General features: G+C 48.5%; 2 protein-coding genes across 3 annotated transcripts in view; one reads left to right on the top strand and one right to left on the bottom strand.

Moving 5' to 3' along the window:
* ETFA (electron transfer flavoprotein subunit alpha) overlaps nucleotides 1–339 on the top strand; it is an 85,818-nt gene extending 85,479 nt beyond the window's left edge. Inside the window, exon 12 of the mRNA XM_059915430.1 lies at nucleotides 32–339. Within this exon, the coding sequence (XP_059771413.1) occupies nucleotides 32–70 (39 nt within the window). The 3' untranslated portion in view covers nucleotides 71–339. The remainder of the gene's footprint in view (nucleotides 1–31) is intronic.
* Nucleotides 340–10,371: 10,032 nt separating this feature from the next.
* Nucleotides 10,372–25,966, bottom strand: part of TMEM266 (transmembrane protein 266) — a 137,843-nt gene continuing 122,248 nt past the window's right edge. For both annotated transcript variants that reach the window (XM_059912681.1, XM_059912682.1), the window contains 2 exons: nucleotides 12,908–12,970; nucleotides 10,372–11,512 (listed from right to left, as the gene is read on the bottom strand). In XM_059912681.1, coding sequence (XP_059768664.1) covers nucleotides 10,920–11,512; nucleotides 12,908–12,970 — 656 coding nt within the window. In that variant the 3' untranslated portion in view covers nucleotides 10,372–10,919. The remainder of the gene's footprint in view (nucleotides 11,513–12,907; nucleotides 12,971–25,966) is intronic.

The following is a 25,966-nucleotide window of genomic DNA, read 5'->3' as shown; positions in this document are numbered from 1 at the left end:
CTTAATTACTTCTATTTTTTTTAATTTGCAGGTTATTCCTGAAATGACAGAACTATTGAAGAAAAAATGAGCCATGACCATGTCTTAAGAAGGAAAATTGTATCAAAGTATATTCAGCTGAAATCATAGAAATTCATGGCTAACATAACAATCATTGGAAAGTGTGGAGAGCTACATTTTGTAATTTGAGGAAAAATTCTAACAGGCACCAGAATGCTTTTTTATGGGGTTATTATGATGTTTCTTTTTAATTATTTGTGGTTCCAAACAGTTATTTTTTGAAATTTTCTAGTTCTGTAATAAAATATATAATAAAGCCTTTCCACAGCTTTAAAACTATTACCAGAAATATGCCTATCTTTGTAAAGGAAGAGAGAAAATTGAAAAAAAGGAGTGAAAGTTAATTTATTATTTTATCTTTGCCTGTGTTGTTCATGGAAGGCTCTGTGTTTTAGGCAAAATTGTAAACATGAATGTTGCCACCAGCCTAATCAACATAATCGAGTTGTTAAGATAAGGGAACTAGATTGGCAAATTGAGAGTTAAAAAAGCATGGCCACAAAGCATGGATATTATCTTAAATATATTCCAGTCTTCCGAAAATCATAGCTTGTGTGTCAAAAGCAGACCTGACTTAAACCTGAACCTGCTGAACATATTTAGTTGGCTGAAGTTAATTTAATTTTCCATTTCATTTTAAGGTTTTGTCATAGGACTGATAGGACTTTGTGTCTATAAAAGAGAGGGAAGTGGAGAAGGAGGGGCTGCTTTGAGACAGTATGGCCTCTTATGCTAACAGATAGTTTGATATTATTGTAAATGTTTAAAGTCCTGCTCAGAGAATGCTCTGGCTTTTCTTTCGCCCTCCTGGTGGCTTCCTTTGGGCTGTCTTAGAAAGCAGCCAGGCATGTGAGTTGGCCACACGTGTGGTGAGCTCTGGCACTCTCCCTCTGCTGCCCTAGGGCATGGCTGAGGTTGAGAGTGTCGCAAGAGGCCAGAAGCTGGTGTGAGTGCAGCCCACAGAACAGAGGCTGGTGAGGCTTTGGCCAAGCCTGCAGGAAGGCGTGGGCAGGTATCTGGGGTCATAGAAAGGCCAGGAGTCAGCAGGCAAGTTGAATGAAGAGAGCTGCCACCCTGAAGCCAATCTGCAGAAGGTATAGTAGTTGACAAGGAAGACGGCAGGGAAGAGATGGGAAGTGACTGGTGATACGTTAGGGGAGGGGGCGGAGGGGCCAGCCAGTGCCTTTGTGTGGCCAGCCTGGCACTGACTAGTTGAAACCTTTTTGATGTGTCATAATCACTTGCTGTGAAACACTGGCATTTCTGCCTTCTTTTAATGAGAGGAGCATCAAAGTGATGCTCTGCTAGAGCTGTAGAATCCTAGAATGCAAAGCTGAATGATCATCAGGTTCACACCCCTTGGACAGATAGGGATACTGAGGCACAGAGAAGAAGTGAAGGAGGTAAAGTGACTTGTCCAAGGCCACATGGTTTGAATCACCCTTGCAAAAGTAGTTCTCATATCTTGTTGCTGTCTTTGGGGCTCTTCCAAAGAAAGCTAACCTTGCTCATTGCCTTCTCCATTTACTCCTCACCCCTATTGGACACAGTAACTGGGGGAGAGGAGAGACAGCAAAGGTGATGGCTGCAGAGGTACCCCCAGTGTGTATAGGGTGTGCTGGCTCACGGAGGACCATCCCAGCTGGTATCTCTGTGTGGCTCCTAGCCTCAGGGTTGAACTGGTTGGTCTTTCTCCCTTTTGGCTCCCTCCTATCATGACTGCCCTGCCCCAGCTCCAAGCAGCTGTTCACTTAATTTACTGGGTACAACTCATCAGCATCATAATAGCATTAAGTATGACGCTTACTATGTGTCAGGCACCATTCTAACGCTTGGCATGTATTAAACCCCTTCAGTCCTCACAATACCCTGTAAGATAGATGCTATTATTATCATCCCTGTTTTACAGATGAGGAAGCTGAGGCACAAAGAGGTTATATAACTTGCCCAAATTCAGACAGCTTATAAATGAGAGCCAGGATTTGAAACCAGGAAGTTTGGCTTCAGAGCAGTGGCTTCACCAGTATGTGACTCTGCCTCACTTCGGCTCAAGGAACAGGGAGTCGCTGCACAGTAACCTCAGGTAAAGGGCACTCAGTGCTTGGTGCTGGATGGGCAGGGCACATCCTCAGGATCCTAGTTGAGGAGAAGAGTCAGTGTTCTGGGCTTGTCTTTCCAGCAGGAGTTTGTTCAACTCAGAAGCCCCTCTAAGTGCCCACTTAAAGTTTACCTTAAAAAGGCAATTGTGTGAGATGGGGGCAAATTGTTAAAACTACCATATATGCCAGAAGATGCAATTTGACGTGCCCCTTTTTTCCTTATGTTTTGTTGGAAACCAAGCTGTCAGTTCCAAATGACTGCCCCTGCATCGGGCTTGAGGACTCAGAGCAGTAGCTCTGGAAGCAGTGTGGGGAAAGGTTTAGAAGTAGCTTTCTATTCCCCCTAGTTTTTTGAGATCTTTGGTTAACCTCATACAGCCCCTGGGAATTTGGTTAATTAGGCAGAACCCGAAGTCCCTGAGAGAGCAAAAGTAACGCATGTAGAAAGGCAGCCCTGTGAGGGCAGAGCTGAGTAGGTCCTTCAGGCCATTTAGATCAAGCGAACAACTCCTTACTCTATGGACTGAGGCCCAGTGAGGGCCCTGGTCTCAGCTTTCCAGTAGTTGAGAAAGTACAGAACCCAGCTTTGCCCCTGGTCCCACGGTCTCTCAGCAGTACTGTGGGACATATTCCCTTCTGGGTTCCCTGGTTCACCCGCCAGCTGTGCAAACACCTGGAAGTCTGGCTCAGCCACTGCCCTGAAGTAGCGTGTGGTCCTGACAGGGAGAAGAGCTTCCTCCTGGGCTCTGAGAACACAAGCTGTTAGAGGCACAGCCCCTGCCCTCAAGATCTGCAGCTACCAGGGAAGATGAGATGAGACCCAAGTGATTAGAAAAGCAGATAGCATGTAGTCCGCGCATACAGGGAGAGCTCCCTCAGTGGGCCAGCTGTGGTTATTCCTTGGGCGTGGAGGCATTAATATTAGCATGTGGGGCAGAAGTAGAACAGATAAGGGCTCACGCGGATGCTTGGGGCAGTGACGGGGGGGGGGGGAACACAGGGCGTCAGGAAAGGGGTTGAGGGTGGTAGGTAGTTAAGGCCAGATTGCAGAGGACATTGATAGGCTGAGAAGTTTGTCCTTTTTCCTTATTGGTCAGTGGTTCTCAAACTTTGCCCTCAAGGAATACTGCCATTTCGGGAGCTGGTGGGGGGATGGTACTGTGAAAGGTCTTTTCCTTATTTGCAGGAAAAAAATAATAGAATTTCCCAATCTAAGTCTTTCTTGCATACGTTTTTCTAAAACTTTGGTTGCTGCTACGCCGTCTTAATATAAGCAGATTCCAAAGTGAATGAACAGGTAGCAAATAGATATTAACTAAGGAGGTCAGCAGCCACTCACCCTCCACAGCTTTTGTTTAGTGGACATGTGTTGAATACTTAAAAATGCTCTCTGCTGGTTGTTCTGTTCCTTGTTTGTATGTTAGAATTAAACATGTCAGTATATCCAGAATGTTCCACAAATAGCTGCATGACGTCCTGAGGCCCTGCCACCTGAACAGGTCTTAAGAAGCACCCTCCCGGCAACAGGGAGATATCGACATATGTAGAGGAAGGCCTGTAACCTGATCTGGAGGAATAACATAACCTAGAGGAATAAAATAACCTGGCAGTGTGTTCAGGACGGATGGAGGGAGGAGGAGAAGATGGAAGTGATTAGGAGGCTGTTGCAGGAATCCTCTGGCCTTACGCCCCGGATGGGTTTGGCTGAAAGCTCTTTGGGTACAGAATGGGTCCCCTGAGACTGTGGAAATGGGTCCGGTGCCGTGGGCGAGGCTGGCAGAGACTGGGGCTCTTCCTCCCAGGACAGAGTGGGAGCCATGCTGCCGGCAGAACCTGGGCGTGTCTGTACTGGGCTGGGGGGCTTTGAATGAAACCTCAGCCATAAGTGCTCTCTTTGCCGTCTTTCTGAAAGGGATAGTCAGCTTGCTTGCATTTCACACTGTCTCTCACGGGGGTAAGAGGGGTTTTTGTTTTGGTCCACATAAAAGTGTGCTTAAGAGGCTGGGAAACCCGGAGAACACTATTGATTATAACAGATGGATTTGGTTAGCTGTTGCTGAACTAAAGGAGACTTGACTGATAACCTTTTAAAAAGCCCATATAGGGTGATATAATGCCACAATTCGTATAGCCCTAGGGTTTTAAAAATATTCTGTGGGAAACCCAAATGAAGAAGAGTTGCTGATAATCCTTGGTTTATAAAAGCACTTTCATATAAGTTACTCCAAGAGGTGGAAAAGGTAGGAAACAGTGAAGAAGTCAGGCTCTCAGGAGAGGTGATTTGCCCCAAGGCACAAAGCAGATGGTAGAGGTAGAACACAAACCAGAATTTTGGCAAATGTTACTTGTTAAGAACCTACTAGGTGCATTGTATATCCTTCTCTAATACTATGATCCCCAAAGGGGGTATCATTAACCCCTACTTTCTGGATGAAGAAATGGGCTGAGAGGTAACCGAGCAGAGGCAGTAATTGAGATGTGGAACCTAAGCTGACTCCAGGTTTGGAGAGCTTGGCCTTTGCACCGTGCCAGGCTGCCCCTCAGCATCTTCCAGCTTCTCCAGGACTTGATCCTCTGGTTTGCACTGCCTCAAAACAGCAAGCTTGTCATTAGAAGCATGGAAGTGTGATGGAATTAGGAATTTATTGGGAAGGAAGCCGGCGTTTACTTTCTTTGGTGCCCGACTGGTGAGCAGTCAGGCCATGGTGAGGTTTTACTTGTCTGGGCTTCTTTGCCTACCACAACTGGTCACGTGGTTAAAGGCAGCTTACTGCTGCCTTTTTGTGTACTCAAGTCCAGCTTGGAGGGCTGTTTCCCTTCCCAGCGTGGGGCCTGCACGGGGAACATTGGGGTCTGGGACCTGGGGACCACAGGAAGGGCTGAGCACTGAGTGGGCTGGTCACCAGGACCCTTGGGTTCTTGTCCTTGTTCTGATATGGTCTCAGAGGTACCCTGGCCACATTGCTTCTCCTTTTAGCCTTCATTTTCCTCATCTGTAAAACGGCAAATTGCACTTGGTAATCTTCCAAGATATCTTCAAGCTTTGACCTGTGTGAATGTGTTGGCAGATATCAAACAGCTTAGGTAAATGGAGACTAACCACTATTGAGAGCTTTTTATGCCCAAGATGCTGTGCTGAGGGCTTTACAGACATTATATTTCATTTAAGCCTCATAACCCCACAAGGTATAGTATTATTCTCCATTCTCCAGTTGAGAAGTTGAGAAAACTGAAGCCTACAGAGCTTAAAACACTTGCCAAAGGATTCATAGCTAGTGAGTGGTGACCTTAGGCCAAAGTTTACTCTCAACCACATGCCATATCCTGAGTCCCTCTTTGGGAACACAGAGGATGTACCTAATCCAGCCTGACTGGGGCAGGCTGAAGTGGAGGGCAGCAAGATGAGACAGCTGAGCCGAGTTCAGAAGGACCAGTCAAAATCAACCCGTAAAGAAATGTATCCCAGGCAAAAGGCCCAGCATGAACAAGGCACAGAAGCACCAAGAACATGACACACTCTGGACCCCAATCCCTCAGTCCCCTTTTAACCTGATTCCTCCATTCTAAAACGTTCCTTGCTGAGGGAAGTAGGGGGTCTTTGTACTAGAACCTGGAGCTAGTCTGCACACTGGCTATCTTTTGTGGCACTTCGCAAACCCAGGTCCAAGAACCCCATGCCTCTTCTTTATGCAGTGGAGGTGGAGGTGAGCCTACCTAGATGTGAGGCCTAATTGATGTTGGGGAGGCTCCTAGAGCGCTTGGTGAAAGGTGCCCTGTAAATCTCAGACACTGAAGAATTCTGCCACATTCATCACAGTGTTTAATGTCCTGATTGATCTCCAGGGTAGTCAATTTCATTTGCTTGTTTCAGGATGAATAGGTAGCCTGCTTCCCCTATGCTATAGCCTGGGGCTCTGCATAAAATTATGCCAGCCCTGTCTCTTTGGTAGCTTGCAATAAATTTAGCAGCAAATGTTCCATCATTTTCTTCGGATAATTAAATTAACTATTCAGCAGGAGACAATACTAAACTTTTCAGTGCTGGAGCAAAAAAAAAAAAAAAAAAATCTCCATAGCAGATATGAATTCATCACTCAGTTTATGCCATGGAAATGTATGTTTTTGGCTTGCACTGGAAAAGGGAGAGGAAGGCAGATAAGGTGCCTCCTGTCTGGGGAACAACAGTGCTGTAACTTGGGGTGGCTCCAGGGCATTATTTACAGGGGAACCAGTGGGGATACATGAGCAGGAGGGGCTCAGGAGGAGCAGACAGTGCCTGGGCTGGCTATTGGGGCTGGGGCGGGGGGCGGGGCACACGTCCTCTCACACCCATCTACCACCCTCTCCCCACATCAAACTATCAGTGGCAGCAAATGAAATAGCTGAGCATCTCCTGGGCAGCCTTCCCCAGAAGTGCTGAACGTGGGTAGGCAGTGAAACACCCCAGGCATCTATTATTAATAAGGATGGTTTCTGTTTGTGTCTCCCTTGAAACATTCTCAAAGGGCTTTCCCTTCCATTATGTCGTTAGCTATCCCAGCAACCCTCACGGGGATGGGGGCGGAGGGGACAAGAGTTATTATTCCTGCTGTACAGGGTGAGGAAGCAGGTCCATGGATTCGCTTGGAGCCATGTAGCAAACCAGAAACAGAGCTGGGCTGAGAATCCAGGGCTTTGGCACACCCTGTATGCACCACAGCATCTGAGGTGGAGGGTGGAGGTGGAGTGATCCAGACTTCTCTCCTGCCCTGAGATGTCCTTTCAAAACCTGGGGTTAACTCCCAGAGTTGTTGGGTATCCTTGTTAAGCAACACTATGCAAGTGTCCTATTGACTTGTTAGTAAGATACTTTGTTTTCAAGAAGGCTTCCTTGGCTCTCATCTTATTTGAGGCTCTCCCCAGCTGACAGAGTGTACAGCCCCACCTTTAGTCTCTTTAGAGATGAGGAAATTACACCAGAGAGGAACGTGGAGGCAGCCCCAGTCAGGAGCTTGGAGTCAGAAAGGTGTTCCTGAGCTGAGCGTCACTGATGGAATAAACACCCACCACGCCGAAGAGAATTCCTGGCCACCAGCCTCTAATTGTCCAGGGTCTGTGAAAAACCCCTGTCTGTATGACTTGATCTGAAAAACCACGGTTTGGGCTGGAGGACTTGCCCAGGGCTGACTGGAGAGGGGCCAGATGTGTCATTCAGGGAAGGCCTTACAGCTCCCCAGTCCTGGGTGGACTTTGAGCCAGGCCTGCAGGGCTCTGGCCAAGCTGCCTTGGGGGCTGGCCACCAGTACTGGTGGCTCTCAGCCTTGCCTTCGCTGCCAGGTTTGGCAGGTCAGGGTGGCACCCTGGCCACAGGATTGGCTCCTCTCCAGCTTTGTGGCAGGGCGGAGCCAGGAGGTTGGCCCTGCGGGAGGAGCCACGGGGCTCTGCAGAGAGGGTGAGCGGGTCCCTCCAGCCTGAGGGGCCACGTAGGCTGATTTCTCTCTCTGGCTCTCCTGACGACACCTGGTTTAATTCCCCACAGTTCGTTTCACCATATGCAGCATGGCATCTAACCTAGACAGACGTGGGTTTGAATCCCGCCAGTAGTTTAGCTGTATGCCCTTGGGCAAGTCATTTAATTAATCATTCTGTGTCTGTTTTCTCCTCTGTAAAGCAGGGAAAACAGCACCCAGTTTGCAAGGCTGTGATAAAGAGGGAACGCTGCAAAGAGCACTCATCGCAACAGGAAATGAATAAATGGGAGCCATTACTGTTATCACCCTCTTGCTGGCTTATAGGAGACAGCAGCTGTTACCAGAGCCTCCTCTCTTCTGGGAGAGCACCAGAGTGGGCTCTCTGAATGGGTGGACGAGCAAGGGGAGCTACTTCCCAGAGCTGCAAACCTCCCAGGGGGTGCTCAGGCTCCATCTCCACCGGTCCCCAGCTGCCCGCCAGCCGTAACTCTGGGCTGTGGCACCTGGGGGAACCGTGAAAGCCAAAGCTTTTACTCTCCACCTCCTGCACTCCAGGCTGTGACAGACTGCCCTGCGCCTGTCCTCAGACAGGTGAGTGGCTTCCTCTGTCTGTGTGCACCCTCTAACTAGGTGACTGTAGACTCTGTTCTTGGAGAGGTGGGACCACCTCTTGGCATCTCTGCCCCCAGTCTTCATCTGCTTGTGCGGCAGTTCTAACACTGCTACTGCCTGTTCAAGCAGGAAGGCAACAGTGAGTGCTCAGGCAGAATTTCACCTCACCGCAATTTGTAAATACCCTAAGAAACCAGCTTTTAAAAGTGGAGGTCTTCTAGGTGGGGAAACTGAGGCAGAGAGCAGGGGCCATTTGCCTAGCATCTTACCCCATTGCTTTCCTCCCTGTCCTGTGGTTTTCTCTGCAGTAGAAGTCCACAGCAGAGGCGGTGCCAGCTAGGAGCTGGGTCTCACCTCTGGCACAGGACAGGCTCATTTACCTGTTTGGGTAGCCAGCACTAGCCCACGAGCTGGGGTGACGGGAAGTCAGCAAAGAAGGCATCACAGCTTAGCAAGCTGGGCCTGGCCAAGGAGGGTAGCAGTTTCTAGTCCAGCAGATGCAGACCGCTAATAACAGACCCTGCTGACTCCTGCCCTAGAGATTATAAATCAGGTAATGCCCTCCAGCCCATCATGTGACAAAACCTAAGAGTGACCACTTAACTTCCAAAAGCTCTAAAACTTGGGAGTCCTAGCACCTAGCATACTGCCAGGCAGATGTGGGCTCCAGTTTCAGTGCCTCTCTTATTAGTGTTTGACCTCAGAGAAGTTTCTTAAACCTCTCAGCCTTGGGTGCTACACCTGTAAAATGGGCCGTGTTACCACCTCACAGGGTCATCAGAAGGTTAAAGGAGCCCAAGTGTGTAGAGGCCTTAGTGCTCAGTAATGGAAGCTGTAACTATGCTGCTGGTGACTGGAATGCCTCAGATTACACCCCAAAACGGCTTGGTTGGACACTGCTCCCTTTAATATCTTTTTTTGACAAGTGCTGATCTCCCCACGAATCGTGAGGGTGTTCTTTGTCTGCATGTGGTAATGTCCCTCCCTTTTTTCCAATTCAGCCGTCTTTCCTGAGTGACTCTGTGCCCAAGCCTGTGGCCTTACGCAGGGCTCTAGGGTTTTAATGGGACTCGGGCCTGATCCCTGACCTTGAGGACCAAGGGGAGGCAAGCAGGGATGCAGATGCTGACCGAGCCAGGGGATCACTGACTGCACTGTCAGGGTGAGTCCAAGGGGCCACAGGAGCTGGGAGGACACCCTGACCTACTAGTGAGACACCTGAGCAGTGAGAACAACCTGCACACACAGGGAGGGGAGGAAGAGCAGGTTGGGAGGGGTGGCCAGGGGGCAGGCAAGCCAGCTCATTTAGGAGTCGTGACCCCACCAAGAAACTCAGCTGAGGCACTGGGAGCCCTTGAAATGAAAAAAATTATCTTCCCTTTTTCTTCTGGACATATATAAAATGAAACACAGTGGTCATAGAATCCCTTGGAGGCTTTTCAGCAAGGGAGACGGTGACCAGGCTCAGCAGCCCGGTGGGGACACACTGATTGGAGGAGGGTGGAGCCAGAGCTGGGCCTGGGCCTTAGCAGGGCTGTGATGATGATGGGGTCTGGGGCAGGTGACTTGGAGGGCAGAATGGCCAGCATTCGTGACTGCTTGTGGGGGGATGAGAAGGGAGCCAACATTCATTCACGTTCATGGCTGGGTGGATGGTGGTGCCCTGGCTGGGAACCCGGGAGGAGGCGCAGGCTGCGGGCAAGATATCATGCTCAGCTTTGGACCTGCTAAGTTCAAGGTCCCTGAGGGATGGAGCCCTGCGTCAGTGAGCTGCGTCTGGGAGTCGTCAGCAAGGAACACAGTAGTCTGAGCTCCATTTTGGTGGGGAGATGATGAGGGAAGGGACGGTACTAGTTGACAGTCACACAGGCAGGCAGTGTGAGTGCTTCCCTCCCGAGGCCCAGGGCTCCTTCCACTCTATAAAGACCTCGGGGACACCAGAGAGGGGTTGGGGCTCCCTGGGTTGGTTTTCAAGGCCAACTCGAACCCAAACAAGCCACTCTGGGGTCCTCACTTGGACTAGCAACCAAAGGAACACCTCTGCCAACTGGAAGTCTCAGTGCAGGTGGTTTTTATTATTAAAGCCAAGATTGGAAAATGGCTGTCCCCCCACCCCCCCGACCCTCCCACCCACCTTCAGATCCATCCCTTTATGTCCTGTGAAGGTGAAAACTAGATTTGTCTTGAAAAGACTCAGAAATGCTCATGCCTAAATGGGAGACTGAGGACAAATGAAATAGGCTCAGATGGTGGTCTGTGTGTGACTGTGTTGGCTCCACCCAGGATTCCTGGAAAAGACGGCTTGGGGGTGGGGCTGGATAGCCCCTGCTCACAGTGCTGTTCCCGAGGGTCCGGGGTGGGCATCGGGAACAAAGGCAACGGAAGAGGCTGAGCTGGCCCCCGCACTCTGCCCTGCTGAAGCTGGGCCACAGGCTGGTTTTTGTAAAAGTGGTTTAAAAAAACCCCAGCCACGAGCACCACCCTCCCCTGAGCAGGGTGAGAGGAGGCGCCAGCTCTGGGCTTTGAGGTCTGAGGCGTGTGGCCTCCTGGCCTGGCGTCACCTCCCCGGAGGCAGGCAGCACCCTGAGGGAGGCCAGGAGGGCTCCTGGGCCCCTCGTGTGGCCCCGGTAGCCTCCAGGGCCCTGGGAGAGCGTGAGAGGGCTGTCTGCCCCGCTCCCTGCCAGCCTGCCCGCAGGCTCTAGGCTTCAGGGACCCTGTGCAACTTCTGCTCTTTGGATTCCAAAGATCTGAACTTCTCCTCCAGCACAGGTGCAGCAGGCTGGAAATGGATGACAGGCTTGATCTGAAAGACAGTGAAGCCCTCCTGGTTCTTCTGGTTGAACAGACTTACCCTGTGCTCCAGCTCGGGGCTGGTTTGGGCCAAGCCCGCTGTGCTGGGCCGGGCAAGGGAGGCTGGGTCCAAGGCCCTCCGGGATGGGCAGGGCTCCTCTGACAGGGAGGACAACAGGTCCTGGACTGTGGCCTCTGCCATCTCCTGCTGAGGTGGTGGCGGCAGTGGCAGGGGGGAGGGGCTAGGCTCAGAGGACGGCTCCTCGCGGGCGGTGCTGCAGTCCGTGGAGGAGCCCAGCGTCTGGGTGCTGTCGCTCTGGGCCCGGGTGACGGAGCCACGAGTGGAGCGGGAGGCGCTCTCAGAGGTGGCGCTGGCGCAGGTACCATCGCTGCCAAGCTTCAGGGGCACATCGACCGAAAAGAGGTCAGAGGAGATGGGCTGGTGGATGTCTATGGCCGCCGTGGTGACCACGCACACAGCTGGCTCTGGGGCACCGCTGTCTGCAAGGAAGGAGGGGATGCGGGTCACACTCCACCCTTGCCACACCTCTGCGTGCCCTGATGGGGGCGGGTCTAGGAATGGGGCTGGACGGTGGGCAGTGAGTGTGAATGGGCTTTGCTGGCAGAGGTCTTGGTAGGCGGTCCAGTTCTCCAGTATTCACTGACCGCCCCCTGGGAGGGAGGATTATGCCTCCCCATCTTGCTGAACTCAAGTGCGGACAAGTGCGGACAAGTGCGTGCCTTGGCCAATCATCTGTAAGAACTGACCAGTGGCATTTCCCAGAGAAGCTATGTAAACCAGACGCGCTTTGCTCTGGCAGTCAACACTGTTCTGGAACGGGTGACAGCTGTTCTGCCTGCTGGGTGCTAGAGTAAAGATGACAACCTGGGCACAGAGCCCCTGGCCAGTGTGCCATGGGCCTTCATTGATTTATTTAAACCACACAGATGCGGGGTTATAGCCACTGTGGCATAACCTAGCCCATCCTAACTCAGAAAGCATGGTGTGCCACGACAAGGAATTTGAATTTCATGGTCAGAGGGGGTCAAAGTTTTAAATGGGTCCAGTGTGATAGTGACATGACCAGAGCTGTGCCTTCAGAAGACTGATTAATCTCTATATGATGCATTGTAGGGGGAGGCTGGAGGACACCTCAAAATGTCTTTTCTCTAAGTGAGAAGTATCAAGGGGCTGAATCATAGTGGGTGTAGTGTGATCAAGGTTTCTCTCTAAAGTGGTGGGGAGAGTGTACTGGGAGATGGTGGTCTTTGAGATCAGCAGGTTAGATAAAGCTTCGGAAGAGGAGACAGAAGAGGGAGTCTAGCCTTACAACGGAGTTTACCGGGATTTAAGGGCTGTGAAACCCAAACTACAAGATTCAAGACTTTGGCTAAGGAGAAACAAGACGTTGAAGGACTGAGTACTATTTTTAAACTCAACCTTTCCTATAAGTGAAAACCACTAGGTCCCCTAAGACTTTCTGAAGTGCAAGAATGAAACATAAATCAAGCAAGGACATGCCCAATGCCTGTTGCTTCTCGAGCCCAATTACACTGCTATCTCACCCCCATCATGCTCATCCTGAAAGGTTCTCAGGTTGGGAGGCGCTGAGGTCACTTAGGTGTCTAGATTACAGCCCCCTTCCATTCCAGGGTCCCCCATGCAGCTCTCTTTGGCGAGCCCAGAGCATTCCCACCCCAGCACCCACAGCTCCAGCGCTAGAGTTTGCTGGGAGCCTTGAACTCTGCCTGCAGTTATGGTTCACAGGTGCTGGGAGATGGACAGCCAGGTCGAGTTGTCCCTAACCTGCGTGTTAGGGGTTGCCAGGGTCACCTCTGGCGCAGGGCCACACAGAAGTTCTGGTACATGCAGAACAGCCGCCGACACAGACTTACCACTGCTGGGCCCATTGTAGTACTGGCTGATGTAGCTGTTCATGTCATCTTTCACCGCAGCCTCTATGGAGGTGGGGACAGAGAAGGGTGAGTGTGATGGTGAGCCGGAGAGTCCAAGAGGCAGGGGCTGTGGCCAGATCGCGCTCCTCCCCCAGTACTGCGGCCCCTACCCCCGTTACCACGAGGGGAGGCAGGCGCTTGTCTCCCACAAGCCCCCTGACGCTTCGGTCCTCCGTGGGGGACCGCATGTCTCATCTGCCCCAGGGCTGGGCTGGGCTGGGTACCAGGGAGCAGCCAGCTTGCTGTGTGATATGAACAGGCCCTTTCCTTCTCTGTCCTCCGTTTCCCCCTCTCTGAGGCAAGGGGTGTGGAAATAGTTCCTTGGGGCTTTCCCTGCCTGGGTGTCCTGAGTCTCTGAATCCATCTGAGGTTCTCAGGGTCACCGGGAATGCTGTCCTCAGTGCAAAAGCCTCAAGGCCCCATTCGCAGCCACACACAGTCAGGTGCAGAGGCTGATCATCGGCGACAGCCCCCTCGGCCTTCCCCGCTGTACACGAATGGACGTGGGCGCTGGGTATGCCCACCCCCTACACTGCTCCCAGCACATGGTGGGTGCTCAGTAAATAGTTACTGAATGAATAGCAAATGAGAAGGTGTAAAGCTGTCCAGGTCAAGGGAGATGGCAAGGGAACAGGGTCTCAAAGAAATGTTGGTTCATTGTCCTGAAGGGGTGGGGAAGGAATGGAGAGAGGAGAGGTGAGAACTTCACAGGGAGGCCTGACCGAAGGAGGAAAAGCAGACGACAGGAGACCCCAAAAGGAGCTTAGCCTGGCCCCAAGCGCAGTGAGGAGCCCCAGGAAAGTGTGAACGTGGTCAGGTGTGAGTCACTCCCAAGCTTGCGGGGAGAGTGGCTGAGAAGGTGTCAGACTTTAAGACAGGAGAACAGAGAGCGCAGTGCCCTGGTGAGGAAGACAGGCCCTGAGGGAGGCTGGGTGGTGCCTGATGATGGGGCAGAAGGGAAGGACTGGGGTCCACACCCCAAGAAGCCATGGTCGGCAGGTGATTGGGCCTGACGCTTTCTGTGGCCCCCTTCCTGGGCACACCTGAGACGGCTGCAGAAGCCAGTCTGCCCTGACACTGGGAGACCAGGTGGCAGCACACACAGCAACCTGGCTCTTAAAAGCTTTTTTGGCCTCTTTTGATCGTCAGATGCCTGTGGTCATTTCATTTTTTTTTAAATGAAAAAAAAAGTGTGTGTTTCATTAATGCCTGAGCTGAGGGGGGGGGGGGGCCCAGGCCGGCTCCAGGCCCTGCTTCAGGATCAACCAGCAACGCTGCCTCAGAATCAGACAGCAACCCTCTCCTCCATGGTCCTTCATAATTTATGTTGTAAATGCTGTCTAGCCCTGCAGGCCACCCTGGGTAGTGGGAGGTGGGAGGTTCTGGTCACTTATCTTGGTTTTATCCTGAGGCCATGGCAGCAGGCACCTGTGATGGGGCTGTAGAGGGCCACGTGACATGGGCAGGACAATGAACTCAGCTGAAGTAGCCACAGACCCATGAATCCCAAAGGGGCCACTCTCAGGAGGTTGCCTGGAGTGAATGAGGAAAAACCAGAGCCTGGGCTCTTGCGCTGGTGCTGCCACTGGCCCACCATGGGAACCTGGGCAGGTCACAGCCCCTCTCTGGGCCTCAGTTTCTTTATCTGTACCACAAGGGGGCCGGCGGGGCTCTTAGAGATTGCGACAGCTGGCTCCCGACCCCTCTGCCAGCCCTGAAGTTCCAAGAGGTGAGAGTCAGAGCAGAGTGGGAAGGGACCGGAGGCATCTGAGCTAGGTCCCGAACCCCCCAGTGCGGGAGTCACCTCAACCCCCGCCTGACGGGGGGCTCTCCCCACCACGGCCTGCGCACCTCAGGGAAGGGGACTCCTACCTCTTTGCTGAGCAGCTCTAATCATCAGGTTCATCTGTGCTCAACAGGGTCCGTGTGCCTGACCCTCTACCTCCAAGGAGCACAGTCAGGGCCTCCTAGGGACGTCCCCTCCTTGGTCAGGCAGCCAGTCTCCGTCTCATCAGGAAGAGCCTGCTATGTGAAGCCTTGCAGATCCTGCTCCGGCCCCCACAGGTACCAAGGCTAAGCCCATTTCTACTCACAGTCTGTATGACAGACCTTCCAGCACTTAAAAAGCCCTCACATCCCTCCTGAGAAGTCTCTTCTCCTGAGAAACCCCTGTCCGTTTTTCACCCCTCCCCAGTTTTCCAGCCTCTCCACTCTGAAGGTTTCACTGTGGGCTCTAGATGAGACCAAGATGGGGGGAGGAGGAGGGAGGAGGGAGCTAGCGTTTACTGTGCCCTTCAAAGCTCCGGACTGCAGGTTTGGCACTTCACACACCGATCTCCTTTAATCCTCACTGCTGTCCTGCAAGGCTGGGATTGTTTAACAGATGGGTCCTTCCCAAGATCCGGTGTGATCATTCCCCTAATGCAGCCTAACCTCCTCCAAGTGGGTTTAGCAACTGCCCTACTCTGCTGACTCATGAGCTCGTGGCCAACATCAATGCCCAGGTCTTCTCTGCAGGAGCTGGGGCCAGGCCAGCCAGGCCTTCGCCATGCTGTGGCTGTGTAACCCCCCCCCAGAGGATGTCATGTTTATCATCTCAGGCAAATGTCAGCTTGCTGGTTTCAGCCCAGAGCCTGCTGAAAGCATTCTGTATCTTGATTCAGTCTACTAAGGTAATCTCTCTCTCTCTCTCTCTCTCTCTCTCTCTCTCCTGTCTCAGTGTTGACTATTTGAGGATGCTCACATCTTCATCCAAGCCATTGATAAAAATAACCTAGGCCAGGTGACCTTCAGCCCAGATATCTCTCCTGATCTTTTGACTTGTCTGGCCAACTGGACAGCTTCACCTGGATGACCTCCAGCTACCTCTGACTCAACATGTCCAAAACTGAACTCAGTTTCTCCCTCCACCTCTATCTATCTTGGTGAATGGTTCCCTTGCCCACCCAGGCTGGGACCCTGGTCACTTCTCCATGCTTCTTCTCCATCCTTACCAACGATGCAACTGCTGCTGAATCTGACCAGTTGAGGGACCCCAGATGCCCTCTGCTATGGCCCATAGTCCAGCCTTAGGTCAGACCTCGTGCTTTCCCCTTTGGACTCTTGTCATGCCTGCGGGATTAATGAATGGGATTGCTCACTCCATGGACACGCCTGACACAGAACCTAGGTCTCCAGGCAGCCACCGCAGGCCTGTCCAGTCTGTATTTGCTTCCTCTGCTCCAAACATGTACCCACACAGGGGCCTCAGAGTGACCTTTAAGACAAGTCAGAGCAAGGCCTGCCCGGGCTTCCCTAGCAGGGTTGATGCTGCCCGCCCGCCCCCCCACCCCTGCTTCAGGCAGGCCCCCTTCTCCACAACTGACCACTTGGGCTGGAGTTCTGTCCCCATCCACACAGGGGCCCAAGAGCCTTAGAGGGCAGGGGCCACATTTTACTCAGAGTCTCCCCAGCACTTAGCATGGGGCTTGGTGTATACCAGCCGCCAAAAAATAGGATGACTGAACAGTGACTATGGCCGGGTCAGGGGCATGCAAGACCTCCCAGGACCATTCCCCTCACCCTCTTAGATGCTCCTTGCACCCTGCAGCACACAGCCTTGCTCTCAGTCCCTGGTACTTCCTGCCCAGAGACTAGTGACTACTGGGTGTCTGGGAGCCTGGGGGGAGGGAAGAGAGGCAGGCACAGATGCTTGTGGCCAGGAAGAGGCCATCAGTCAGCCTCAACATGGGACTACCCACCTTCCATTTAAGAATAACCCCCTGCCCCACAGTTTGGTTTGATGTGGCACCAAGGAGCCCTAGGGCCATGTAGGAACTGCCTCACAGGAGGACTGGGTTGGCTGACCCTGGAGGGGTAGGAAAGAAGGGTTGGTACAAACACAGGCTCCAGGACAAAAGAGCCCAGGTGCCAACCTCAGCTCTGCAGACATTTGCTGTGTGGTCTTAGGCAAGTCCCTAGTCACTCTGAGCTTCAGCTTCCTCACCTGTAAAACGGGAATAAGAAATATCTACATGCTGGTGAGCTGTATGTTTCACTGAGATAATGAAGGTCAAGTCTAACCTGGGGCTGTCCCTCACCTCCCTGAAACCCCGGCCAATGGTGCTCCCTGCCAGCCCCAAAGTCTTGGGTCATTTCTGTGGCAGCTGCTCTCGGCTGCCCGGCACCTTTCTTCCTAGGGTGTGAACATTCTGCGAAGCCATCCTGACTAATCCTCTTAAAGCCGGTCGGGTGCTGTGGTGGCAATGCTCATTACGTGGGGTTTGCTCCTTGGGCAGGGCCCCAACCTACCCAGCAAGGCAGAGGTGGAGCAAAAGGGTGGTGAGTCAGCTGGGCCTCCCATAGGCAACAGGACTGGCCAGCCTGGGGGTGGGGGTCAGGACTGCACACCCACACGTCCTGTGTAGATCCAGGCCCCAAAGCCCAGAGGGAAGCCCTGATTCCTGGTCGGGACTCCCATTCCCAAACTCCAACTTGCTGCTCCACAGCTCAGCAGCCCTCACTGAGGGGGGACACTACTATTCACTGAGCACCTGCTGTGTACCAGGCTGAGGGCAGTGTGTATGACTGAATGTTCAGTTCCTCTCAGTGAAGGTGTGCTTCCACTACTATTCTCATTTTGGAAAAATTAGGGTTGAGACACAAGACCAGCTGCATAACTTGAGGGGCCCCTTGTTTAAAAAGCATTAAGGGGCTTCCCTGGTGGTGCAGTGGTTGAGAGTCTGCCTGCTGGTGCAGGGGACACGGGTTCGAGCCCTGGTCTGGGAGGATCCCATGTGCTGCGGAGCAGCTAGGCCCATGAGCCACAGCTACTGAGCCTGCGCGTCTGGAGCTTGTGCTCCGCAACAGGAGGCTCTGCGATAGTGAGAGGCCTGCGCACCACGATGAAGAGTGGCCCCTGCTTGCCGCAAATAGAGAAAGCCCTCACACAGAAGTGAAGACCCTACACAGCCATAAATAAATAAATAAATAAATAAATAAATAATAAAAATAAAGGAATTCCTTTAAAAAAAAAAAAAGCATTAAGGTTGGGACTTCCCGGTGGCGCAGTGGTTAAGAATCCGCCTGGCAATGCAGGGGACACGGGTTCAATCCCTGGCCCGGGAAGATCCCACATGCCACGGAGCAACTAAGCCCATGCGCCACAACTACTGAAGCCTGCATGCCTTGAGCCCATGCTCTGCAACAAGAGAAGCCACCGCAATGAGAAGCCTGCACACCGCAACCAAGAGTAGCCACCACTCGCCGCAACTAGAGAAAGCCTGTGCGCAGCAACAAAGACCCAATGCAGCCAAAAATAAATAAATAAAATAAATAAATTATTTTTTAAAAAAAAAGCATTAAGGCCCAGAAATAAACCTACCCATGTATGGTCAACTAATTTACAAACAAGGAGCTAAGAATACACAATGAGCAAAGGACAGTCTCTTCAATAAGTGGTCCTGGGGAAACTGGACCACTCTCTTACACCATAAACAAAAATTTACTCAAAATGGATTAAGACTTGAATGTAGGATAGCCTCATCCACCAGAGGGCAGACAGCAGAAGCAAGAAGAACTACAATCCTGCAGCCTGTGGAACGAAAACCACATTCACAGAAAGACACACAAAATGAAAAAAGGCAAAGGACTATGTACCAGATGAAGGAACAAGATAAAACCCCAGAAAAACAATGAAATGAAGTGGAAATAGGCAACCTTCCAGAAAAAGAATTCTGAATAATGACAGTGAAGATGATCCAGGACCTCAGAAAAAGAATGGAGGCAAAGATCAAGAACATGCAAGAAATGTTTAAAAAAGACCTAGAAGAATTCAAGAACAAACACCTAGAAGAATTCAAGAACAAACAAGCAGAGCTGAACAACACAATAACTGAAATGAAAAATACACTAGAAGGAATCAATAGCAGAAAAACTGAGGCAGAAAAATGGATAAGTGAACAGGAAGACAGAATGGTGGAATTCACTGCTGCAGAACAGAATAAAGAAAAAAGAATGAAAAGAAATGAAGACAGCCTAAGAGACCTCTGGGACAACATTAAATGCACCAACATTCGCATTATAGGGGTCCCAGAAGGAGAAGAGAGAGAAAAAGGATCTGAGAAAATATTTGAAGAGACTATAGTTGAAAACTTCCCTAACATGGGAAAGGAAATAGCCACCCAAGTCCAGAAAGCGCAGAGAGTCCCAGGCAGGATAAACCCAAGGAGAAACATGCCAAGACACACAGTAATCAAATTGACAAAAATTAAAGACAAAGAAAAATTATTAAAAGCAACAAGGGAAAAACGACACATAACATAAAAGGGAACTCCCATAAGGTTAACAGCTGATTTATCAGCACAAACTCTACAAGCCAGAAGGGAGTGGCATCACATATTTAAAGTGGTGAAAGGGAAGAACCTACAACCAAGATTACTCTACCTGGCAAGGATCTCATTCAGATTTGACAGAGAAATCAAAGGCTTTACAGACAAGCAAAAGCTAAGAGGATTCATCACCATCAAACCAGCTCTACAACAAATGCTAAAGGAACTTCTCTAAGTGGGAAACACAAGAGAAGAAAAGGACCTACAAAAACAAACCCCAAACAATTAAGAAAATGGTAATAGGAATATACATATCGATAATTACCTTAAATGTGAATGGATTAAATGCTCCAACCAAAAGACACAGGCTCGATGAATGGATACAAAAACAAGACCCATATATATGCTGTCTACAAGAGACCCACTTCAGACCTAGGGACACATACAGACTGAAAGTGAGGGGATGGAAAAAGATACTCCATGCAAATGGAAATCAAAAGAAAGCTGGAGAGGCAATACTCATATCAGATAAAATAGACTTTAAAGAATGTTACAAGAGGGGCTTACCTGGTTGCACAGTGTTTAAGAATCTGCCTCCCAATGTAGAGGACACGGGTTCGAGCCCTGGTCCGGGAAGATCCCACATGCCAGGCAGCAACTAAGCCCGTGTGCCACAACTAGTGAGCCTGCGCTCTGGAGTCCGTGAGCCACAGCCACTGAGCCTGCGTGCCACAAGTACTAAAGCCCACACGCCTAGAGCCTGTGCTCCGCAACAAGAGAAGACACTGCAATGAGAAGCCTGCGCACCACAACAAAGAGTAGCCCCCACTCGCCACAACTAGAGAAAGCCTGCATGCAGCCACAAAGACCAAATGCAGCCAAAAATAAATAAATTAATTAAAAAACAATGTTACAGGAGACAAGGAAGGACACTACATAATGATCAAGGGATCACTCCAAGAAGAAGATAAAACAATTATAAACATATATGCACCCAACATAGGAGCACCTCAATACATAAGGCAAATGTTAACAGCCATGACAGAGAAAATCAACAGTAACACAATAATAGTGGGGGACTTTAACACCTAACTTATACCAATGGAGAGATCATCCAGACAGAAACTTAGTAAGGAAACACAAGCTTTAAATGACACAATAGACCAGATAGATTTAACTGATATTTATAGGATATTCCATCCGAAAATAGCAGAATACACTTTCTTCAGTGCACATGGAACATTCTCCAGAATAGATCACATCTTGGGTCACAAATCAAGCCTCAGTAAATTTAAGAAAATTGAAATCATATGAAGCATCTTTTCTGACCACAACGCTATGAGATTAGAAATAAACTACAGGGAAAAAAATGTAAAAAAAGCAAACACATGGAAGCTAAACAATATGTAACTAAGTAACCAAGAAATCACTGAAGAAATCAATGAGGAAATCAAAAAATACCTAGAGACAAATGACAACGAAAACATGACGATCCAAAACCTATGGGATGCAGCAAAAGCTGTTCTAATAGCAGTACAATCCTACCTCAAGAAACAAGAAAAATCTCAAATAAACAATCTAACCTTACACCTAAAGGAACTAGAGAAAGAAGAACAAACAAAACCCAAAGTTAGTAGAAGGAAAGAAATCATAAAGATCAGAGCACAAATAAATGAAATAGAAACAAAGAAAACAATAGCAAAGATCAATAAAACTAAAAGCTGGTTCTTTGAGAAGATAAACAAAATTGATAAACCTTTAGCCAGACTCATCAAGAAAAAGAGGGAGAGGACTCAAATCAATAAAATTAGAAATGAAAAAGGAGAAGCTACAATGGACACCACAGAAATACAAAGCATCCTAAGAGACTACTACAAACAACTCTATGCCAATGAAATGGACAACCTGGAAGAAATGGACAAATTCTTAGAAAGGTATGACCTTCCACGACTGAACCAGGAAGAAACAGAAAATATGAACAGACCAATCACAAGCACTGAAATTGAAACTGTGAATAAAAATCTTCCAACAAACAACAGCCCAGGACCAGATGGCTTCACAGGTGAATTCTATCAAACATTTAGAGAAGAGTTAACACCCATCCTTATCAAACTCTTCCAAAAACTTGCAGAGGAAGGAACACTCCCAAAACTCATTCTACAAAGCTACCATCACCCTGATACCAAAACCAGAGAAAGATACTCCAAAAAAGGAAAATTACACACCAATATCACTAATGAATATAGATGCAAAAATCCTCAACAAAAAACTAGCAAACAGAATCCAACAACACATTAAAAGGATCATACACCATGATCAAGTGGGATTTATCCCAGGGATGCAAGGATTCTTCAGTATATGCAAATCAATCAATGTGATACACCATATTAACAAACTGAAGAATTAAAACCATATGATCATCTCAATAGATGCAGTAAAAGCTTTTGACAAAATTCAACACCCGTATATGATAAAAACTCTCCAGAAAGTGGGCATAGAGGGAACCTATCTCAACATAATAAAGGCCATATATGACAAACCCACAGCAAACATCATTCTCAATGGTGAAAAACTGAAAGCATTTCCTCCAAGATCAAGAACAAGACAAGGATGTCCACTCTCACCACAAGTATTCAACATAGTTTTGGAAGTCCTAGCCACAGTAATCAGAGAAGAAAAAGAAATAAAAGGAATACAAATTGGAAAAGAAGTAAAACTGTCACTGTTTGCAGATGACGTGATACTATACATAGATAATCCTAAAGGTGGCACCAGAAAACTACTAGAGCTAATCAATAAATTTGGTAAAGTTGCAGGATACAAAATTAATGCACAGAAATCTCTTGCATTCCTGTACACTAACAACGAAAGATCAGAAAGAAAAATTAAGGAAACACTCCCATTTACCATTGAAACAAAAAGAATAAAATACCTAGGAATAAACCTACCTAAGGAGGTAAAAGACCTATACTCAGAAAACTATAAGACACTGATGAAAGAAATCAAAGATGACACAAACATATGGAGAGACATACCATGTTCTTGGATTGGAAGAATCAATATTGTGAAAATGACTATACTACCCAAAGCAATTTACAGATTCAGTGCAATCCCTATCAAATTACCAATGGCATTTTTTACAGAACTAGAACAAAAAAACCTTAAAATTTGTATGGAGACACAAAAGACCCCAAATAGCCAAAGCAATATTGAGGAAAAAAAACAGAGCTGGAGGAATCAGACTCCCTGACTTCAGACTATAGTACAAAGCTACAGTAATCAAGACAATATGGTACTGGCAAAAAACAGAAATATAGATCAATGGAACAAGATAGAAACCCCAGAGATAAACCCACGCACCTACGGCCAACTAATCTATGACAAAGGAGGCAAGGATATACAATGGAGAAAAGACAGTCTATTCAGTAAGTGGTGCTGTGAGAATTGGGCAGCTACATGTAAAAGAATGAAGTTAGAACACTCCCTAACACCATACACAAAAATGAACTCCAAATGGATTAAAGACCTAAATGTAAGACTGGACACTATAAAACTCTTAGAGGAAACCATAGGAAGAACACTCTTTGACATAAATCACAGCAAGATCTTTTTTGATCCACCTCCTAGAGTAATGGATATAAAAACAAAAATAAACAAATGGGACCTAATGAAATTTAAAAGCTTTTGCATGGCAAAGGAAACTATAAACAAGATGAAAAGACAGCCCTCAGAATGGGAGAAAATATTTGCAAATGAATCAATGGACAAAGGATTAATCTCCAAAATATATAAGCAGCTCATGCAGCTCAGTATTAAAAAAACAAACAACCCAATCAAAAATGGGCAGAAGACCTAAATAGACATTTCTCCAAAGAAGACATACAGATGGCCAAGAGGCACATGAAAAGCTGCTCAAACATCACTAATTATTAGAGAAATGCAAATCAAAACTACAGTGAGGTATCACCTCACACTGGTCAGAATGGGCATCATCAGAAAATCTACAAACAACAAATCCTGGGGACAGTGTGGAGAAAAGGGAACCCTCTTGCACTGTTGGTGGGAATGTAAATTGATACAGCCACTATGGAGAACAGTATGGAGGTTCCTTAAAAACTAAAAATAGAATTACCATATGATCCAGCAATCCCACTACTGGGCATATACCCTAAGAAAACCATAATTCAAAAAGACACATGCACCCCAACCTTTACCGCAGCACCATTTACAATAGCCAGGTCATGGAAGCAACCTAAATGCCCATCAACAGACAAACGGTTAAAGAAGATGTAGTACATATATACAATGGAATATTACTCAGCCATATAAAGGAAAGAAATTGGGTCAATTGTAGAGATGTGGATGGACCTAGAGACTGTCATACAGTGTGAAGTAAGTCAGAAAGAGAAAAACAAATATTGTATATTAATGCATATATGTGGAATCTAGAAAAATGGTACAGATGAACCAGTTTGCAAGGCAGAAATAGAGACACAGACGTAGAGAACAAATGTATGGACACCAAGTGGGGGAAAGCGGGGAGAGAGGGTGGTGGTGGGATGAATTGGGAGATTGGGATTGACACATATACACTAATATGTATAAAATAGATAACTAATAAGAACCTGCTGTATAAAAAATTAAAATCAAATAAGAGTCAAAAAAAAAAAAAAAAGACTTGAATGTAAAACCTGAAACCATAAAACTCCTAGAAGAAAATATAGGCAGTAGGTAAACTCCTTGACATTGGTCTTGGCAATGCGTTTTTGGATTTGACACTAAAAGCAAAAGGAACAAAAGCAAAAATAACTGGGACTATACCAAATTAAAAAGTTTCTGCACGGGAAAGGAAACCATCAACAAAATGAAAGGCAACCTACCAAATGGGAGAAAATATTCACAAATCATATCTGATAAGAGTTAATATCCAAAATATATAAAGAACTCATACAACTCAATAGCAAAAAAAACAAACAATCCAATTAAAAAATGGATCTGAATAGACATATTCCCAAAGAAGACATACAATAGGGCAAAGGTACATGAAAAGGTGCTCAACTTCACTAATCATCAGGGAAATGTAAATCAGAACCACAGTGAGATATCACCTCACACTTGTTAGAATGGCTATTATCAAAAGGACAAGAGATAACAAGTGTTGGCGAGAAGACAGATAAAAGGGAACCCAAGTACACTGTTAGTGGGAATCTAAATTGGTGTAGCCACTGTGGAAAACAGTATGGAGGCTCCTCAAAAAACTAAGAACTACCATATGATCCAGCAATTCTACTCCTGGGTATATATCTGAAGAAAAAAACACTAATTTGAAAAGATACATGCACCCCAATGTACATAGCAGCATTATTTATAATAGCCAAGATATGGAAACAACCTAAGTGTCCATCAATAGATGAATGGATAAAGAAGATGTGATATATACATATACATACATACACGCACATATACATACAATGGAATGTTATTCATCCGTAAAAAAGAATGAAATCTTGCCATTTGCAACAAACTGGATGGACCAGAGGGCATTATGCTTAAGTGAAATAAGTCAGACAAAGACAAGGTGTGATCTCACTTTTATGTGGAATCTAAAAACAAAACAGGAGGACCTTCAAGATGGCGGAGGAATAAGACGTGGAGATCACCTTCCTCCCCACAAATACATCAAAAACACATCTACATGCGGAATAACTGCTACAGAATACCTACTGAATGCTGGCAGAAGACCTCAGACTTCCCAAAGGCAAGATACTCCCCACATACCTGGGTAGGGCAAAAGAAAAAAGGAAAAACAGAGAGAAAAGAATAGGGATGGGACCTGCACCTCAGGGAGGGAGCTGTGAAGGAGGAAAAGTTTCCACGCACTAGGAAGCCCCTTCACTGGTGGAAATGGGGGGTGGGCAGGGGGAAGCTTCAGAGCCACGGAGGAGAGCACAGCAAGAGGGGTGCAGAGGGCAAAGCGGAGAGATTCCTGCACAGAGGATCGCTGCCGACCAGCACTCATCAGCCTGAGAGGCTTGTCTGCTCACTCACCGGGGCGGGTGAGGGCTGGGAGCTGAGGCTTAGGCTTCAGATGTCAGATCCCAGGGAGTGGACTGGGGTTGGCTGCATGAACACAGCCTGAAGGGGGCTAGTGCGCCACAGCTAGCCGGGAGGGAGTCTGGGAAAAAGTCTGGAACTGCCTAAGAGTCAAGAGACCATTGTTTCGGGGTGTGCGAGGAGAGGAGATTCAGAGCACCACCTAAATGAGTTTGAGAGATGGTCACAAGCCACGGCTATCAGTGTGGACACCAGAGGCGGGCATGAAACGCTAAGGCTGCTGCTGCAGCCACCAAGAATCCTGTGTGCAAGCACAGGTCACTATCCACACCTCCCCTCCTGGGAGCCTGTGCAGCCTGCCACTGCCAGGGTCCCGTGATCCAGGGACAACTTCCCCAGGAGGACACATGGCACGCCCCAGGCCATTGCAATGTCACACCAGCCTCTGCGGCCACAGGCTCAGCTCACATTCTGAACCCCTCCCTCCTGCCGGCCTGAGTGAGCCAGAGCCCCCTAATCAGCCGTTCCTTTAACCCCCTCCTGTCTGGGCGAAGAACAAACACCAGAGGGCGACCTAAATACAGAGGCAGGGCCAAATCCAAAGCTGAACCCCAGGAGCTGTGCGAACAAAGAAGAG

This window comes from Balaenoptera ricei, chromosome 2, assembly GCF_028023285.1.
Source record: "Balaenoptera ricei isolate mBalRic1 chromosome 2, mBalRic1.hap2, whole genome shotgun sequence".
Lineage (NCBI taxonomy): Eukaryota > Metazoa > Chordata > Mammalia > Artiodactyla > Balaenopteridae > Balaenoptera > Balaenoptera ricei.
This window is presented reverse-complemented; position numbering and strand designations above follow the sequence as displayed.